This window comes from Vigna umbellata, chromosome 1 (assembly GCF_029865625.1).
Source record: "Vigna umbellata cultivar VRB3 chromosome 1, Vumbellata_1.0, whole genome shotgun sequence".
In the NCBI taxonomy this organism is placed as follows: Eukaryota; Viridiplantae; Streptophyta; class Magnoliopsida; order Fabales; family Fabaceae; genus Vigna; species Vigna umbellata.
In genome coordinates, this window is record NC_142165.1 from 77,182,721 (window position 1) to 77,202,671 (window position 19,951).

General features: G+C 30.7%; 2 protein-coding genes across 2 annotated transcripts; one reads left to right on the forward strand and one right to left on the reverse strand.

Moving 5' to 3' along the window:
- Positions 1–2,447: 2,447 nt before the first annotated feature.
- Positions 2,448–3,773, forward strand: LOC124826610 (homeobox-leucine zipper protein HOX15-like). The gene is made up of 4 exons (XM_047299476.2): positions 2,448–2,797; positions 2,888–3,117; positions 3,200–3,279; positions 3,360–3,773. Exons 1-4 carry the CDS (start codon positions 2,623–2,625, stop codon positions 3,664–3,666), a joined length of 792 nt encoding a protein of 263 aa, XP_047155432.1. The 5' UTR covers positions 2,448–2,622; the 3' UTR covers positions 3,667–3,773.
- A 7,435-nt stretch (positions 3,774–11,208) lies between these two features.
- On the reverse strand, positions 11,209–14,417 carry LOC148206435 (protein trichome birefringence-like). The gene is made up of 5 exons (XM_088104300.1): positions 13,084–14,417; positions 12,674–12,866; positions 12,389–12,582; positions 12,073–12,231; positions 11,209–11,908 (listed from the first exon to the last, which is right to left on the reverse strand). The coding sequence occupies exons 1-5, from the start codon at positions 14,073–14,075 to the stop codon at positions 11,554–11,556; spliced, it is 1,893 nt and encodes a 630-aa protein (XP_087960426.1). The 5' UTR covers positions 14,076–14,417; the 3' UTR covers positions 11,209–11,553.
- Positions 14,418–19,951: the final 5,534 nt, after the last annotated feature.

Consider the following 19,951-nt stretch of genomic DNA (forward strand, 5'->3'; position numbering starts at 1 on the left):
TTTTTTAGTTAGGGCTAGCATAGGATGATAGAGAAAATGTTGGAACGAGGATGACAGAGAAAATGTTGGAGTGAGAGAGATGAATATATATATATATATATATATATATATATATATATATATATATATATATATATAATTCTTTTAACAATTAATTAAAATTATAACTTTAATTTAATTCATAAATTTATATTTTTTCCATTTTCCTATATATTTGTGTGAAATATTTCCTACCCAAAATGGGGAAGGAAGAACTAGTTCTTTGGTAAAGAAATTCCCTGCTGAAGGAACAACAACAAAATAACACATCTTTGCTATTTTCTGCTTCATTTTTACATGTTTTATACATTAAATATTACTAATTTTCAGGATTCTAAATATATTGTAATTATTTATTATCCATATTTATTGATTTTTTTGATCAATCAATTAGAGAGTGTCAATAATTTCTTTGTTATATTCAAATTCAATTCAATTTTTTTTTTATTGAAATCCATCAATGCAGCACTGTGTTTGTATAACACATCGTGAGTGATCATTCTAACTGGTTACTGCACCAGATTAATCTCTTTCCATAAGCACGACTTCAAAAGTGATTCTGAGATACTACTACTAAAACCCTCAAACCTTAATCAAATTATTAATAAAAAAGCAAATAAAAGTGCTTAATAAATGCATACTAAAGCCTTAAACATATTCCATAAGGGAAATCAACCAAAGTCTTCTCTTTTTGAATGCAGTAAAAACAATTACCAAAAAGAAAAGGTTGATATTTTGTGACAGAAAGACAAAAAAGAAAACACAGGTCCTTCATTTGGGCTATACATTCCATTAACAATGATTACACGATGTTCACTTTCTGCCATTGTTGGTCTTCTCAGAGATTGTCCTAACCAATAATTCAAGCCTTCTTTCTTCTCTCACTACACCTTATCATTAAAGTCTGCATCACTTCAATTATTGCAATCATCTCAAAACCACCATATATTGCATCTCTTCACTTTCTCTATCTTATTCTTTTTCTCTTCTTACAAATAAACATATCAATAAGATCAAAAATTTAATATTCTATGCAAACTGCAATCCTTACCTGTATTTTCCGAATACGTATGATAACACAGGATGCAAAAATATCATAACAAATGTATTTACTTATTTCATATTTCAAAAAATTATAATCCAATTCTTAAATTGATATGTAACACAAACATTATTTCAAATCTGTATTTGTGTGATATTATATTTTTTTTTATCAAAAGTAATTCTCCTTTCTCTATATTAATTAAATTAAGAGTATAATCAAAAAATCATGTAAAAATTTGACTATTAAAGAATAATGAAAAAAAAACACTAAGGACGTATTTGTTTCTGCATATAGAAACTTTGTAAGTACAAAAATGCAAAGAAAGTTAGAAAATTGACACAACAGTTCACAAAAGACAAGATAAAATTATCCATTCAACTTTCATTTTTATCCATATTAAGATATTTTTTTAATCTACTAAATACATCCCATTATTCATCTCAAATTCACTCATTTTTATTCTTCAAACCCACTTTTCAATCCAAACACAAGCTAAATAAGGAGTTGAGATTTTTTTAAATGGATGAATGTGGTATTTTTAAAAATATTTTAAATATGATGTATAATCTAAAAATATCACATGATAAAAAGGAAGATTGACGTGTTTATACATGCTGGTAATGACTACCCGTGTTCGGAAACAGTGTAATAAATCACATCAAATAACAATAACACCATACTGTGTGATAACCAATTGCATTCATGAAGTTGATGTTTAAAATCGATTTTTCAGTTATTTTATAATTGATTTTAATTCCACAGAAAACAAAGCTAAGTAAAGAGCAGTTTTATCATTCTTTTATTAAAAAGACTACAATATATTGATCCAAATAGGTATTTGTAGACACGAGAATAAATTTTGATAATTATCAAAATAAGAAGCGTGAAGATAAGGAAAATCATATTTATGATGATGGGTTATCAAACTCCAAACACTAAACAGACACAATGTTCATGATGTTGTTTTTTTGTTAATGAAAGTTTATTTCTCAGTTTACACAGAAGGTTGTGGTCACTGTTGGAAGCCACCTGTGTGATTGGTTATTTTATTTCCATTGACCACTTATTTCTCAGTTTTTTGGACTTAAGAATTGGAAGAGAAGAACCAAACCAAATTCAGAAAGGAAAAACAATATAAGGATCAGGGCATGACAAACGTTGTTGCAACTACCTCCACATATTAAGAATGCAACTCCACAGACACTCACAGAACAGGCAAGAGTCATACATTAACGTTGTTGATTATAAAACTGACATATAAAGTAGAAAATAGTAAAAAAAAAAAAGTAGTATTTAGGTGACAAGAAAAAATGAATATGATGTGGTAGGACAGAGTGATTATTGACAGAGAAATGTCTTGAGAGAAAACATTGTATGTCATAGGATTCATTCTTGCACCACTCTGGTGTGTGCCTTTTCACACTCTCACTTTCGTTTAAAAACCTTCATCATACTCAGTAGTAGTAATACATAGAATTACAAATACTCATTCTCTCTTGGGAATTTCTCAAACCACACAATCTTTTTTCCATTTTCAGATGGAGTTGGCTTTGAGCTTAGGCCACACAAACAACGCTTCAATGGGGTTTTCCGTGGCACTGTCTCACGACACAAGAGCTTCCTCAGATCCACCCCTTCAGCTCCACCACCTTCTTCCTTCAACACCGGTTCTTCCTTCTCCACGCCTTCCCATTCCATGGCTCTCCCATGCATGTAAAAACACTCATATCATATCCCTTCGTCTTAATTAATCTCTTCTTTCTTTCATCGTCTCATGTGTCTGCATGTTTCTTCCTATAACAGTAGGCATGGAAGACACACCGGTGAGGGCGCTTGATGACACGGACGACGGTGCTGCAGTTTCGTCCCCCAACAACAGTGCAGTGTCGTCTTTTTGCAGAAACAGTAGAAAGTTTTTTGAGGGTGACAGCGAAGAAGACGAAAACGGGTCAACAAGGAAGAAACTCAGACTCTCCAAAACACAATCAGCTTTTCTAGAAGACAGCTTCAAAGAACACACCACTCTCAATCCCGTTAGTAACTCTCGCTTTCCTTCTTTCATTGTTTCAACCAAGGTACTGTTATAGTTCTTATTCTTTCTGTAAAAAAGTGCAGAAACAGAAACTCGTTCTTGCAAAAGAGTTAAATCTGCGTCCCCGTCAAGTGGAGGTTTGGTTTCAGAACAGAAGGGCAAGGTAATTAAGAACTTTCTGAAACCATGTTTGTTGCTTTTTGTTTCCTTTTTCTTTTTCTGATGAAAACACGATGATTACAGAACAAAGTTGAAGCAGACAGAGGTGGATTGTGAGTACTTGAAGAGGTGCTGTGAGAGTCTGTCAGAAGAGAATAAGAGGTTACAGAAGGAACTGCAAGAACTGAGGGCTTTGAAAACTTGTGAACCGTTTTTCATGCAACTTCCGGCTACCACCCTCACCATGTGTCCCTCCTGTGAACGCGTCGCCACCACCACCTCCGCCGCTGCTTCCGCCAACAACAATGATCGTGTTTCTCTGAACAAGCCCAGAATATTGTCAGGCCCACACGAAGCAGGCCCACATGGCCCATCGGAGTGTTTCTTCTGATTGGCCTATTTTTGTTGTTTAGGTATATATCATAACAATAATGTGTATCAAAGAGACAAAAGACTTTCAACTTCATCCCTTATTTTCCTTTATGTATAAAATGTCACATTTTCTAAAACTTTTACTTATTCTTTCTCTATATTTCTTTTTCTTCTTCTCCTTATTCAATGGGAAGAATGATAATTTCTTTTAGACCTTTGAGGAACTACCAACTATTTGAGTTGTAATAATTTTCTTATAATGTTTTTCATCTTACACTTAACTTCTTTCTCTCTTCTTTTTATATGTAAGAAAACAACATATACATAATTTATACACGAACTATAATTTCTCTAAGTTATCTTGTCAGTAGAAATGTGAAACCCATCATTACTTCTTTTTTTATAATGTCTTATATTAGGTTGTTTGATGATTATAATGTAGGAAAAATACTTATTTATCACCCATTACTATTATTTGACAAATCTTTATAGAAGTAAATTAGTTCTAACAAAAGTGATGTTTCGTATTTCTAAAAAAAAAAAGTAAAAAAAAGGATAATACCAAATAGGAGTAAAAAAAATTGGTGTCAAAAATATCATTGTCTTAACGTATTACAGTTTAAATACTTTGAAACATACTTATAACTCATTTTTAAAATCTTATATAAACATATTATACATGGTCATACACATGGACGAAAAGGTTACAAAACAATCAAGTGACTAAAGAAAGGGTATGTAGGTTGAAACTCATTATTTATTTTTTTAATTATTTGTAGAAACAAGTTAAGCAACATGTACTGAAAGTGTATTAAGGATAATTCTCAGGGATCAATGCCTTTATCTGAGGAGTTGCATTTCTTACACACATAATTTTAAGTTTATTTTTATAATATATATGTATATAAAAAAATACAATTACAACGAGTTTTCACTTTAATGTTTCATAATCAGACTACTTTTAAATCATAGTTGTTGAAAATAATTCTTATAAATCAAATGTATTTTGTGTTAAAAATTTATAAAAGAAGAAAGAAGATATATAGTTTCTTGTGTTTTAAATTCAATAATTTTTCTTCATATTTTTTATTTTAAATATTATAATCTTTTTATACAAAAAATACATAAAGTTCATATCAAACGAAATAACATTTAATACTTCTTATATGCTTATAAAATTTTTAATTTTTTTCATTTTTTATGATATAAAATATTCCGTAATTTTTTAAAACCTTCATTCTTTCAACTAAGATACCGAAAAAAAAACTGAAAGTCCTAATTGAAAATAAACTATGACTTCAACTAAGTTACCAAAAAAAAAAACCGGAAGTCCTAATTGAAAATAAACTATGACAATTTAAATCATATTTTCCTTTACTTTATATGTGTGAGGACCTGAAAATAGGTGGCACTGATAGGTACTCTGGATTAATGAAGCCAGGCACTTAAAACCCATTAAGGTTAAAAAGCAAATTTTCCAGCAACTGGTTCATTAGCTCAGCCCTTATCTCTCTCTAGATCACTTGTTTTTCATTTTCTCCTCCTTCTCTCTACCACTCCTTCTCATTCAGCCGTTGCATGTTCGATTAGGTGGTGCCTAGGTATTCCTGACGCCGAGAGCTTCAAGTATCACCGATTACTTTCTCGTTTCAGCTAGTGAGTGTTCTTCTCTTTCTCTATGGTTTCTAGGGCTGTGAACATGCAAGTATTCTACTTTGCATGTGATTAGCGATTCTTCCTTCACTTTCTATCTCAAATTAGGTTTTGAGAACCGTTCTTGATCACTGAATGGTGAATCGTAGGGTTCTGTTGAGTCATTTTCACAGTGCAAGGTACTTTAGAGACGCGTGTGTGAGCTGTGATGTTCAACTTTAAGGTAAGGGGAGCTGGTTATATTTTAGGAGCTGTATGAGGTGTCTGTTTGATTTATTTTGATGGTTTTATTGTTATACTATATTTTGATGATGAACATGTTGAGTTGCATTGATGAATATGTGAAATTTGTGTGACTATGGTATACGGAGGTTTGTTTGACTTGGATGAGTGTGTGTTGGCTGTACTGGATTTCTGGAATGGTATAAGAACTCTCTAAAATAGTTAACATGGATATTGAGTGGGTACAAGCACTGTTTTAGGCTACTGTGAGGGGAGTGGAGTATCAAAAATTGGGCAATTGGGGTCTAGAGTACCATAGGGCAGTTTGGGTGACTTAGATAAATAACTGGTGACTTGTTGAGAGTATTGTGTTGGTAGGATAGAGGAATTTTAAAAACCTGAGTTGGCACATCCCTGATCATAGAGCAGCCCTGGCCTGGTCCAGTCAGTTGTGACTAGTCATATGTGCTGGCGTCGAAGGTGAGACTGATGCGTTCAGACATCTAATTCTTCTTCGATGACCAATTGGGTTAGTAAGGTGTTGTTGAGGTGGAAAATCATGTGTTAGTCTTGTTAGAGGTGAAAAGGTTAAGAGAGTATTGTTTTTGGTCCTGTGAGAGGAACTGAGGTAGGGAATTTGAGCATAGGTGGTCTTGAGTGCAATTGGACAGTGTGGCTAGCTTGGATGAGTCCATTAGAGAAGGTTAGGGTCATAAAACTGAGTAAAGTCATGGTTAAAATGGTAGAATCAAAATTGGGTCCCTGGGTTAAGGAACTTGGAAATTTAAGTGGAAAACTTGGTAGTACTCACTTTAGAATCATGCTAAGAACGTTTATAATCATCTAGACAAGTTTAATTAGGTGTGAGACAAGAATTAGGAGGGTTAGAAGTTGGGGAAAATAACTAAAAATGGTAAAGGATGTGTGAGTTTCATAATTATGCAGAATCTGCGTCATGCAGATTATGCAGACTCGCTATGCGAGCTGTCTCGCATAGCGAGACCCTGTAGAGGGTGCTCACTGTCTTGGTAATTCGTTGTGCGAGTTGGTGCGTCGTGCGAATTACTAGGGGGTGATGCTCACTGTTTATGGACTCGCCATGGCGAATCTTGTCGCTAGGCGACTGGTGGTGGTCTGGGATCACTGCCCATTTAATTCGAAGGGCGAGTGGGGCGCATAGCGAGATCTTTGGGGAGGTTGGTCTCTGTCTGAGTTCTCGCATAGCGACCTGAGTGCGCTATGCGAGAGGTTTGGGGTCTGATGTATGCTGCGACTCAATTTGCTATATGAATTAAGGTGTGCGTTGTGCGACTCCTGTCGGGTCAAGTCTTTTCTTTTGATATCTTTGATTTGATCAATTGCTTGGAATGCATAGTATGATGTGATTTATGTGGGAAGTACGTGAATGTATGAGAATATTCAACAATGTGATGTATGGTTAAAGAAAAAAGATATATGGTTAAGAGTATGGTGGATTGACGTAATTCCATGATCTTCAAGGAGAAGATTCATGGTGGTGCAGTAGTGTTTAGAATGATCTACATGGGAGCTCAGTCTTGGGGGTTATCCTGACTCTCCAATGGTCTTTCATTCTCAAGTAGAGAGGATTGAACCATGTGGTGAGGAGTAGCAGGAGGTCTTAGTCTTGGAGGCTTCCAGTATGCCTCAAGGCCCGGAACAGGCTAACCTCGTGAGTGTGGTAGGATGGGGAACCCAAGTTTCATAAGCCACCATGAGTGCATGACCTGCCATAGCTCGGTAATCATTCTAATTCCGGACGAGTCAAGTCTAGTTTATGACATGTTCTTGGGATTATTTAACTTGCTCGGCTTAAAGTATGTATTTGATGAATTGTTTATTCTAATATAGTATGCTTGTTGTAAAACTAGCTCACTCTTCTTCTTGTGTTTGTCTGTTGTTTGTGTCGTGTTTCTGTTGCAATGATCATCCACTTGGATGTGAGCAGAGGTGGATGAGGTACCCCTGGAGCAGGCCCTGGATGGTGTTGATGTTGCAGCTTAGTTTGTTTAGGATTTCTTAGTTAAGTTATACTATCTTGAAGTACTCTTATGGGTGTTTAAAGTTTTAAATGATAGTCATTTTTGGGATGACTGTAATTATTAAGACTTTAGCTGCAAGTTTGACTCCTAATTGTTCTCCTATATTAGAATTGTGGACTATCATAATATATATTTGTTATATTTTTGGGATGTTACAACCTGTACCTAGGGTTATCCTACATATTGATTTGAAAATGCGAACAGTGGTGGAAGGGTGGTAAGTAACTTAAAATGTTATTTAAAGATATTTATAATCTGTAAATATACTAAAATTATATATTTAACTTAATATATTTTATAGTATTATTAAGAAAATAATTGTTTTCAATTTTAAATTTATTTTTTCATATGATACTTTCATAAATATTTATTTATGTTTATAGCTTATATTCATTATCTAGTTTTATATTGACTAAAAGAAAGTGTGCAACATTAATCAAATCATTTCTATGATGTTAATTTTTACATATTAGTATAGTATAATAATATTTACTTTTTTACTTTTTTTTATTATTATTTTTTAATTTTATTAACGTGAATAAAACAACCAGAATATCGTTTAATTAAATTAGAATTTTTCACTATGTACAATTTCTTTTGCGAAAGACTAAATTTTCATAAGTTTTTTTTTTAATTTTATAGGTTTTTATTATTAGAATTCTACTTTTTAAAAACGAATTAATAGAAATACTTTTTTAGTTTTATAAATGTGTATATTTATTTATAATAAATTACTTTATTAAAAATCTATAATTTTTTTATAAACTCGGGTGAATATGAATTTAAAAAATATATTTAATTTAATATTTATAAATTTACTGAGAATAAAAATTTTGAGGAGTGATTATAATAAATAAGATAATTTAAATGTATTATAATGATGGCAATAGAAAAAATTATCATAATAAAATATTGTAATTATGGTTGTTTTTTGTAAAATTAATTTTGATAAATGTATATTTATATGGTTAAAATAAGTTATGTAATATATTTTGGTGTGTAATAATTTTGAAAAATAAAATTAAAAATTATGATTGTGGTAGAAATAATTGAAAAGAAATTTAATGTAAAGTTAAAAATTAGTAATCTGAATGTAAAACATTTAGGTTTATTTATAAAAAAAATTACTTAAAAGAAATATTTAAAAAGTATAGAATATTTTTTTGTAATTTATTTATTTATAGTTATTAAATTTAAAATTAAACAATTAAGAACTCCAACAAATAATTATCTAATTTGAATGTATTTTTGAATTTTATACCTTTTGTATTTTAAAAAATTTATAAAACTCTATTAAGAATATTTATATTTTTCTACATTTTAAATTTATATTTTTTCTAAATAATTTTTTTAAAAAAAATCAATATAATTTTAATATTTTTTTAAAATAATTTTTTTATGAATAAACCTAAATGCTTTGCATTCGTATTACTAATTTATAACTTTACTTTTTAAATATTTCCACCTATAATCATATGATTATTTAATTTTATTTTTCTAACTTATTACACACAAAATTATTACATAAATTATTATAACCAAATAAATATACATTTATCAAAATTAATTTTACAAAAAACAATCATAATTATAATATTTTATTACGATAATTTTTCTATTACAATAACTAAAATATATTTAAATTATCTTATTTATTATTATCATTTTTCAAAAAATATTTTTAATTAATTTATAAATATTAAATTCAATATAGTTTTTAAATTTATATTCACATGATTTTATGAAAAATTATAATTTTTAATAAAATAATTTATTATAAATAAATATACAAGTCTATAAAACTAAAAAGATATGTTATTAAAAATTCGTTCCTCAAAAAACAGAATTTCATAAGTAAGTAGCCTACAAAAATAGAAAAAACAATAAGAATTTAGTTTTTTTTTTGCAAAAAGAGAAAAAGTTACACTTGAACAGTAAAAGAGTATAATTTGAAAAAAAAATCCTAATCATCTACTTATGTTAATAAAATTAAAAAATGATCTATAACAAGAAAAAAGTCTTTACTTTATGAAAATTAAACTACTGATGTAATAAAAAAATTATTAATTTAATTTTAAAACTAACACTTAAATATTGATAAAAATTATCTATAAAATCCATGCAAAAGATACAAGAATATATATATATATATATATATATATATATATATATATATATATATATATATATATATATATATATATATAATTACAATTTCTAAATGAAATATAGCCGTTAAAAGTGGTTATTATTGTGGTGGACGATGGCGGGATCAAAAAGGTGGTAATTGTGGCAAAGTATATTTATGAAAGTGATAAGAACTTGAACTACAATCTGTATTCTTTTAATAAAAATTCATTTTAGTTAGCTCTGTTTTTACGGAACATAAAATGATTTTGACTATTAATAAAAATGATGGTCCAACATAGACATAATAATTTCTATTGTAATTTTAAATAAAAGACCTCTTTAATATGCTCAAGCATAACTATAAAGAGTTCAACACAAGTTCTTTAAGTGAAAACCTATTACCTTTATAAGCCACTAATTCACTATCAACATCATGTTTTGTTATGCATAAGTCATTTTTTTAATGGCCATACTTTAATGTAAAAATTAGGTCAAGCTTCGGAAAACAATTAAATGTGGATTTTTTTAATATTAAATAAGTTATATTAAGTTTTTTTAAAAAGAAATGATTATAGGGAATTTGTTTTGGGAAGAGAAAAGGATTTCGGTGGTACCAAGTAACATAAATGTGAAGAAGATAAAAGAAATAGATTTTTCATGAACCTGACTTCAAAAGAAGAAAAAGAACATGTAAAGAGAACAACAACACCAGCCTTGTCTTTAGGATTAGCCTTGTCTTTAGGATTCGTGGTCACCTTCTCTTGTGTTTTTGGATTCTTACTCATATAAATTAGTAATGCTTATTCATTTACACATTTTTGTTTAATTATTTTTTTCTTACAAATTTTTAAAATTTGTTTTCATTCTCCTTTTTTATCCTCATAATTATTAAAATGCTGATAGTAAGTAAATAATATAGCCAATAATATTATACTGCGTTAAAAATACATCTTTTCAACTAATATATGACTTATATTCGAAAAAATTAGTTATTAATACATATTTTTCTTATTGCATAATTTTCAAATAGTAGTGTCATATATCATATTTGTTTAACATTTTTTTTTCATATTGTTTTTTAATGCATTACACGTTACCTACCTAAAAATCAAATAAACACAACATTCCAACCATTCCACCAAAAGTTAATAAAAAATTGAATTTAAACCTAAGAATATGAAATTTCAAACACCCTCCCTTCATACCTAAACATGATTAGAAAAACAACTCAACAATGAGTCGTATAATAAATCTCGTTATATTAAGTAAATTTAAACCTAATAATGTCAAAATTTCAAACACTTTCTTCACATCGAAACATGATTAAATAACAATCTGACAATCAATGATAAAATAAAATAGACTCTGATATCATATTAAAAATAATAAAAATTGAATTTAAATCTAATTCATTCTCGAACTGAATTGTTGCAAGGTAAAGTTTTTCCTATCTATATAATAATTCACAATTACATGAAGAAGCACAGTGAATCAGATAATTTCAAATTCAATAATTTGATTATAATAAATAAAATGTAATTGAACTTAGATTTACAATAGGAATTGGAGGCTTAAAAAAGAAATGAAGATCCAAAAGAAGGATAATAATTTACACTGATAAACAAAAGCACCCTTGTATTCTCTCCTCTTCACAAATTCATGTCATTCATCCATATCAACAAATTTATTGCAGCACAAATGGTGTATATATGGGTCCACTTAATATCATGAACCTTCATATAAAAGCCTTTTCTGTATATGCTTTCTTTCTATGCGTAGGAACAAAAATGGTATACTGCATATGTTACTTAACTCATTAAATCTCGTAGTTTATTCGTTACCTATGTTCTCTTCTGCTTATGCTGATTCCGATACTCTCTCATCAGAAGTTCGGCATAAAGAATCTCATTCCATATATCAGGAACACCAGGAAGGCACCAGTGGCTGCAATCTTGGTATCTCAATGGCGATTTTCTTTCTTCGGGAGTTAGATTTTGCTTCCTGTATATGGAAGGATGACCATCCTTTCGAAAATCTGTCATTCTAGTCACGTTTTGGTAGGTCACACGGGTTTTCATGTTCTTTAGCACCTTCTCCAAAACAATCATCTTATCTGGGTACTCAGTTAGGTACTTCTCGTTCTCAATTGGATCGGTTTCACTGTCACATTGCCCACCAGAATTCCACTGTCCACCACTGCAGTTTCACAAGTTTCTAGTTATGACTAAGTCTTCTAGCACCATAATCATATGGGGGTGCTCCATAAATGTATTCTCTACTTGCAAGTAATGAACTTGAAACAGAAATTATCCTAAGTAAGATTTCAAAAGTGTGTTTAAACTAAATTACTTGTATTTTACCTGAAATGGGAAGCAGAATAGCCTCTGAAGAAGACCACGGTCTTGGATGGATTAATGTTGGCATCAACCCACCTGCTCCATGTAGTTAAAGCTCTTCGGAATGCCTCAAGAACGTTTAACTCAGAATACACATGGCTACCTTCTTGGTAATAGTCCTGCCTGAAAATTGTCAGGGTCAATTTTTAGTCCACGTTCATGACAAGGATTCCTCTAATCTTGGAACTTAAGAATCAGTGATGAATAATAAACAAGTGGAAAATCAAACAGTTAGTGGTTATCCATTGCAATGAAAGGAATGTTGAGTGTCATGTCATACCCTTTAGAGGTTTTATCATGAGTCCACCAGTGGCCAGTGTTGAAGATGATAATGTCTGCATCTTTATATTGAGACGAAGATTGACCAACTAAATCAAGACGAAGTGTTTCCTTCTTTGTTCCATTCTTATCAGTCATTTCTCCTTCTTGAACCAAAAATGGAGACACAAAAAGCTCCACAGAAAAGTGATAATCCTGATTACACCAAACCAGAGTTCTGTTAGGCAAAGAATAACAAATCAAAACAATTACGGAAAGCTAAAACACAAGAGAGTTCAATACTCACTTTGAATATAAATGAATAAGAGGCTTCGCCTCTGAAATGAACTCTTCCATTTGCTTCGAAAACCTTTTTTTTATCCTTCACAGCACCTCTCAATATGCAAATCAGAGACTCCCACATGTTCCTATTGAGCGAATCACCAACAAAAACAAGTCTCTTCCCTCTCAACAATTTCAGCATTCGATGCGCATCCAACCTACATTACCAATTCAACCAAATTGGGAACCCCAAAAACAAACAACCAATGGATCAATTCTAGTACAATACAAAACACAGCAGCTTCCCATTAGCCATACAAAACACCAACACGAAGCAGACAAATATTGTCAATTTTGGACTAACGTAAGCATCCATGAAATTAAAAACTTTGCCACCTAAAACTATAAACAACAAAATTCAATATTTTCCAATACCTTGGGAGGCTGCAACCCTTAGGCTTCCACTTATACGTTTGATATTCCTTATCGGGCCTTCCATTCCTAATACAATTGAACTGTTCATCTATCAAAGAGCAAGAATCTGGCTTATAGAGAGGGTAAGAATCATCCTTAACCCACTTTCCATCAAAAAAATCACACTTCATAAGAGACTCCATCGATTCATCGTTCCCCTCAGTGTGATTATTCCCATTAATCCGTTTCCTCGCCAGAGAAGCCGTGTAATTACCATTCGAAGCAACACCCTTTACCGAATCAGCCTTCACAGAAGAATTAGAACTTGAGTTCTGATGTGGAACTTTCTGGACAGGGAAACTCGCTGAAACATTGGTTGCAGGTGTTGCAGGTGCAGTAGCATTTGTAGTTTGGTTAGTGGTTATAGCTTTAGCTTCAGGGGTGTTAAAAGTGTGATTTTTTTCACCCCCAGATGTTTCCTCAGGGACAAGGGGTGGTGGCGATTTCACCTCCAGACTTGGAGCGTGAGAATTCGTGGTCTGGTTTGCGGTTGGGAAAGGAACCGCACCTTGGGATGAAACATCCGAGGATTGTGTTCGGTTTATAAAGGAGGTTGCTTTGAGTGTTTGAGTTTGTGAGGTAGTGTTGAGACGAGGAGAAAGAGAAGTGGCATTAATATTTGCAGATCTAGAAGTGTTGGTGTTGTTGAGCAGTGGATCAGAGGAATTGGAGGGTGAAGAAGAGTTTGGGAAAAGGAGTGAGAAAATGGAAGGGATTTGAGGTTTGTAGGAACCATCTGGGGAGGATGTGGAAGAGAATATGTTGGTGAACCAGGGAGAGGAAGCGTTTGGAGAAGGAGAAAAGGCTAAGAAAACAGTGAAAGCCACGAAGGCAATTACGAAAGCGTATGCAAAAGCCACAGTTTTTCTGGTTTTGAGAATTGCTGAGAGGCTCTTGAGGTCGGAGGAGAGGTTGGCACCACCGATGGGAACATACTTGGTGGCATCAGCCATGGAGATTGGAGATTTGTGTCCCTATTTTTTTGGTAGAAGAAGATGAGAGTTAAGAGGTGAGAGAAAAGAAAGGTAAAGTTGTTGCTTCCAATGGCACACAGTTGCAGCCTTCAGCGGTGTTGAGACATGAACATGAACATGAACAAGAGTATGTGTGTGAGAGTGTGAAAGTAAAGAGTGAGTTGCAATATTGGTGGGGTTGTTGAGTTATGTTTGGCCAACACTACACTACAGCAAAATCTAGAAAATGTTGTGTGAGAATACCATAGCTAGAATTTGGAGTGTTGTTCAGTGATAAAGAAGAGAGAGACAGAGAGAGAGAGAGAGAGAATGGTAATTAGTGTAAGAGAGAGAGGGCAGAAACTTCCATTTGTTTGATTACTTGTAAAAATCAATATGAATGAATAAAAAGTAGAGTTTCCAAAGGCACTGTAAATACTAAATTACGCTTATAGTAACAACATAATATTTTAACAATAACACAAAAAGGGTAGACAAATTTAAAATAGTTAATCTTGTCTTTAGTTTTTGTTAAGGTGAACCGAAAATCTTTCTTCCAAATAATTTATGTAGAAGTATATCACATATATACTATATATATATATATATATATATATATATATATATATATATATATATATATATATATATATATATATATATATATATATATATATATATTCAGAAGATTTCCAGCTTGGTTGATTAGAGGAATTAAGTAGCATGAGAGGATTAGATTAAACTCTTGATAAAATATTATTAGCATGTTTGGAAATTAATTCAGAAAGATAAATTTCCGTTATGATGAGTAAAAATATTAAAATAATTGATTTGATATTTATTACCATTATTATAAGGATTATACTGTTAAATTGAACAGTTGAATATTTTTCAATGTAGTCATTTTCTTTCAAAGGCAGAAGATGTTGAAAACTCGTAACAGAAAGATAATAGCATTTGTCTTTTATAGGTATAAATGATGTTGTATATAATGAAGTTTAGTATTTTTTTTTTTACGCTATATAGTTTTTTTAGTTAGTTTCTTTCTGTTACCCTTCTCTTCTGTATGTAAATCAAAGCTTTTATGTTTTTAATAATGAAAAATATAGTTTATTTTCTCTGTATTGAAACAGAATGTTTACTATTTATAATTTTTAATTAAAAGTATATTTTGAATCGTTTAATAAATATGTATGTGATAAGAGAAAAGTAAGAAGAAACAAATCGTAAGGTGTAAAAGAAAAACAGAAAATAATTAAGAAGTAACATAACAATTTATAATTTGTGATATGCATGATCTATATAGCAAAAGGATGAGAAACAATAGAAGTAGAAACATTAGGCCGCTATAGTGTAGTATGGTGTCGGTGAAGCCGTGTTTGCAATTTGGAATATTGGATATGCACATGTACTCCACGCACTAATACATGAACAAATTCAAATTCTTTTCTAAATATTCTTTTTACCGTATGTATTAATAGAAAAGGTACATTTTTAAACTAGATAATTTTAAGAAACAGTCAGACAACTTATTACTATATTACAAAAATAAATTAAAATATTATAATAACGAATTATGTATAACATGAAATGTACTGAAAAGGCATGATAATTTCATGAATTTTGTTTGCAGTTGTTAATGGTAAAATACAGAGGAAAACATCACAAAGAAAATTATGAAAAGGAAAGAGATTAAAGAATAGTAAAAAAATTATGTTAAATAGACGTAAAATATTTGTAGATATTAAATATTATTTTCAAAAAGCAAAAGAATAAATATTTGATAATAAATGTTTGTGAAAATTAAACTATGTAAATGGTTAAAAGAAAATGAGACGTCAATCTACGTCTGTGAGTACGGGTAGACTTCCGTACGTCATTGCTTTTGACGATGGTATAGTGTTATAAACGGTTTGGATCTAAGGAATTAGCTGTTACGTCTTGTCTGTAGTGGTGCATCAGACGCGCTTTCGCATAGTATTTTGTTATTTGCCGTTGTCGGTTGTTTTTTATTTGTAAGGAAATAAGCGTGTATGGATATGTGTATCTGGGTGAATGGGCATTGCCATTCGCCACACCACATTTACATCCCAAAATCTACACATAATTCCCGTGACAACCTGCCTTAGCCTACACTCTTTCATCATCTTCATACACTCTTTTTAATATACACTTTACAAATTTAAAACCATTATGTGGCTACCCTAGTCTTAGAGTGAAATGTAGGACCTTTTTAAGGGTTTCTTTTGAATGCTTTTGTTTCATTCTTGTTGATGATTTTATTTATTTTTTATCAATACAGTGAAGTATTATTAGGAAATTTGAATTAATAAACATAAATATTTTATTATTGGTGATAACTAAAAATAACGTATAACATATTAATTGTTTAATTTTATTTATATATCCTAATTTGAACATTGACTTGGATGACGCTAATGAAAATAAATTAAAAAAATTATATTCTACAGTACTTTTATATTCAACAAATATAAACGAAAAATATAAAAAGAATTATAATTAATGAAAGAGATGAATGTATGGAAATGGATGTGAATTGAGAGATGAGTGCGAAGGAAGAAGATGAGGAGAATGTTGACCAAGGAGAATAGGAGAAAAATATAGATGAAAGAGATTAGAAAAAAATGTTGATGAATGTATGTAGATGAAAAAAGATGAATATGGATGAAGGAAATAAGTATGGGTGGTGAAAGTGAATGTGAGTGAAAAAAATGAGTGTGAATGTGAATGAAAGATACGAGCCTTAGAAGATTTATAAGTGTGAACGAGGAAGATAAGTGGTATAAGATTTACATAAAGTGAGTAAAGAAAATTACAAATAAAGAGATTTGGCATCTTTAAATTTATGTAATTGGATTAAAAGTAATCTACATCCACATTCAATATAAAAAATATATGCGGATTCGAAATATATAACAGAAAATTAACACTATGTTTTCATTTCTTAAACAAATGAAGGAATTCATATACTAAATGAGTTCTTTGACTTTGAGATCGTATCAACTTAATAGTAAAGAGAGATGTTTCAAGCTCTTTAGTTACCCACATATGAGTTCACCAAAATAAAGAACCAATACTAATAAAAACCAAAATATGATAAATACAAAAGTATTTCCTTTGAAAGACAACAATATTAGAAAGTGATAAATCCCTTTTACATTAGTGACGAGTTGGTTTACACATTTTGAACAAATTTCTTAAAGTAAAACACATAAACTTGTTGTTTAAATTTCATACAATTGAATATGTACCCACATATCAATTCCAAACAAAATATAAATAATACAAAAATCTTCTATAGAAGTATTTTCATGTTCTTCCAACAAAAAATCATATATCACATAAACATGAACTTTTTTCAGACAAAAATACTTCCTACATTCATTATCTACGTCAATCTCATTTAAATCAATTTTATCTTGACTACTCTAAGTTCCAACCCTCAACATACATATAATAAATTAAATCAAACTACTTCTAAACTAAGAAAAAAAACATCACTTCTTTCAACCCACCTAGTACCTAACTTACATGATAAAATTGTTCAAACATGGCGAACCATTCAAATAGTGTGTCTTCAATAAACATTTTTTTTCCACACTTAACTTTTCATTTTAAACACCAAAATATTTCTATTTACAAGAATTGCGAAAAGCAATATGCAAAAAGAAACTTAGGTAAAAAAAATCAGCAAAAATCTTCATTATCATACAAATAGATACCTTTGTGTCATGACTCATTTACCAAGTTCATCACACTGTTACTCTCAAACGCCACCAAAAAGCAACACATTGTTTTGCAATGTCTACTACATCGCTACCATAAACAAATTTTTCGTAAGTAAAAGAGGAAAATTACCACTACATATTGAACTTCTGTCAATAAAAAAAGAAAATAATAATTGAAAAAATGAGAATGATGATTGAAAGAATGGCGTTTTCTTTCGACAAAAATAAATGAAAATATCAATTATTTGGTAAAATTAAAAACTCAATGTTACAATTTGAAATTTCAACATGTACCAACGTCTACCAACTTAAAAAAATATTATTGAAAATTAATTTTGAAAAAGTTATATGTCAAAACTGTGTAAAAATAAGTGTCAAAATCTCAAATGCAGGTGGTTGATTGGCCGAATGCGGCATTAAATTCGCATCACATTCATGCACCAAACTTCTCTCCACCGACTGAAACATTATGCTGCAACTGTCCCAACTTTAGGTCATGCATGCCCAACCAAATCACCATCAATTTCAATTCCTACTCTGTCATCACCCTTTGTAGTGCAGTACTGTAGTTTCTTCACTCCATGCAATTTTTTCTCCAATTCTTTTTTCTCAAATCCACCTCCAAAGTGCACCAGGGAGACCACTGTTCAATCTCTCTACACGTACCCATCTTTAACACATGCCGCACGTACAATTCATTTCTCCTATTGTACCGTAGCATATAAAAAAATATTCAAGCTTTATTTTCTACGGAATAAATGAGATGTGCTTTGAAATTTTATCTTTTTTCATTATGTTAGGTTAACGTAAGGGTCAAAACGAATATAATCAAATCAATCAGACCTAACTAGTGAATTTTAGGGCATCTTTGAATAAATTGCATTGATTGGGTCTGTTTTTCTTTCATCAGATGAATGCAGAAGAAGGGTAAAAATATATATACTCGAACACAAGACTTTGTTCTAACAAATTCTTGGGAAGTACCCCAGCAGTTTCAAGTAGGCACGTGTTTTCTTCGAGGTTCCGTTGGAAAAAGGAAGAAACCAAGATTAACGTTGGTAAAAACAATTTGAAATCTAGGATCTTGTTCGAAATTATTGTTTTTTCTTATTCCCTATATCCCCCATATACTACTTCATGTGGCCATTAAATATACATGTCTTAATATGATTTATTTGAATGATAATTGATCATTATGATAGATGAACTCGTTGTGCCAGACTGAATTCCTGGTGATGTTGTAGTTTACCTATATCATAAATTCATGTTCGGTTCAACAGTTGTTTTCTCTCATTCATGCGTTTAGTAAGGTGAAGGATAAAAAAAAGAAATCCTATATTGTTTATCCCATTTGTCATTACAATATGCATGTGAGTATTGTTTTATTTGTTTTCAACTATATATTGTTTGATGTGTGTGTGTGATATGGAAGGAGAAAGTAAAAGAGAGTGCTATAGGAGAGTGCCACCGTCGAGTTCCAAACCACCGTCACCGCTATGAAGCGCCGCCACAGATTCCGATAACCTCAACTTTTACTCTTCCTCTAAGTTAATTTTTGCTATCAAGTTCTCTGTAATGTAAGAAAGCCTTAATGCAACACCAATGCCCCTTTTTAAAGATAAATATACTAAAGAATAAACACACACATGCAACTTGACGACCATGTGAGGATTAACCAAAACATGGATATTCAAAATATAAAAGCTAAACTTGTTCTACAACACAATTTACTCGATAATGTCAGATCATTTTAACCTGATTTTGATTCATGTAGCTATAAAATAATTTTAAAAAATGTCTAATATTGTTATTAGACTTAAAATTATACTATAATCATTAAATATTCGAAACAAATATTTTCATAAAGTTTTTGTCTCTGTTTTGAAGATCTTTTGTTCTTATAATCACGGAAGAAAAGAATGAGAAAACATTAAAACAAAGACAAAAAAGATGCATAATAAAGTCTAGGAGGAGAGAAAAACAGTTAAAAAAAACACATTTAGAATTTTTCGAAATGTTTTGTGAATCTAGTTAACTTTTATAATTTTTTTTTATAGAATAATGTTAACTCATGGAAAACTTGCAGCTTGATGGAACAACTTGTTCAGAATAATAATAATCATAACC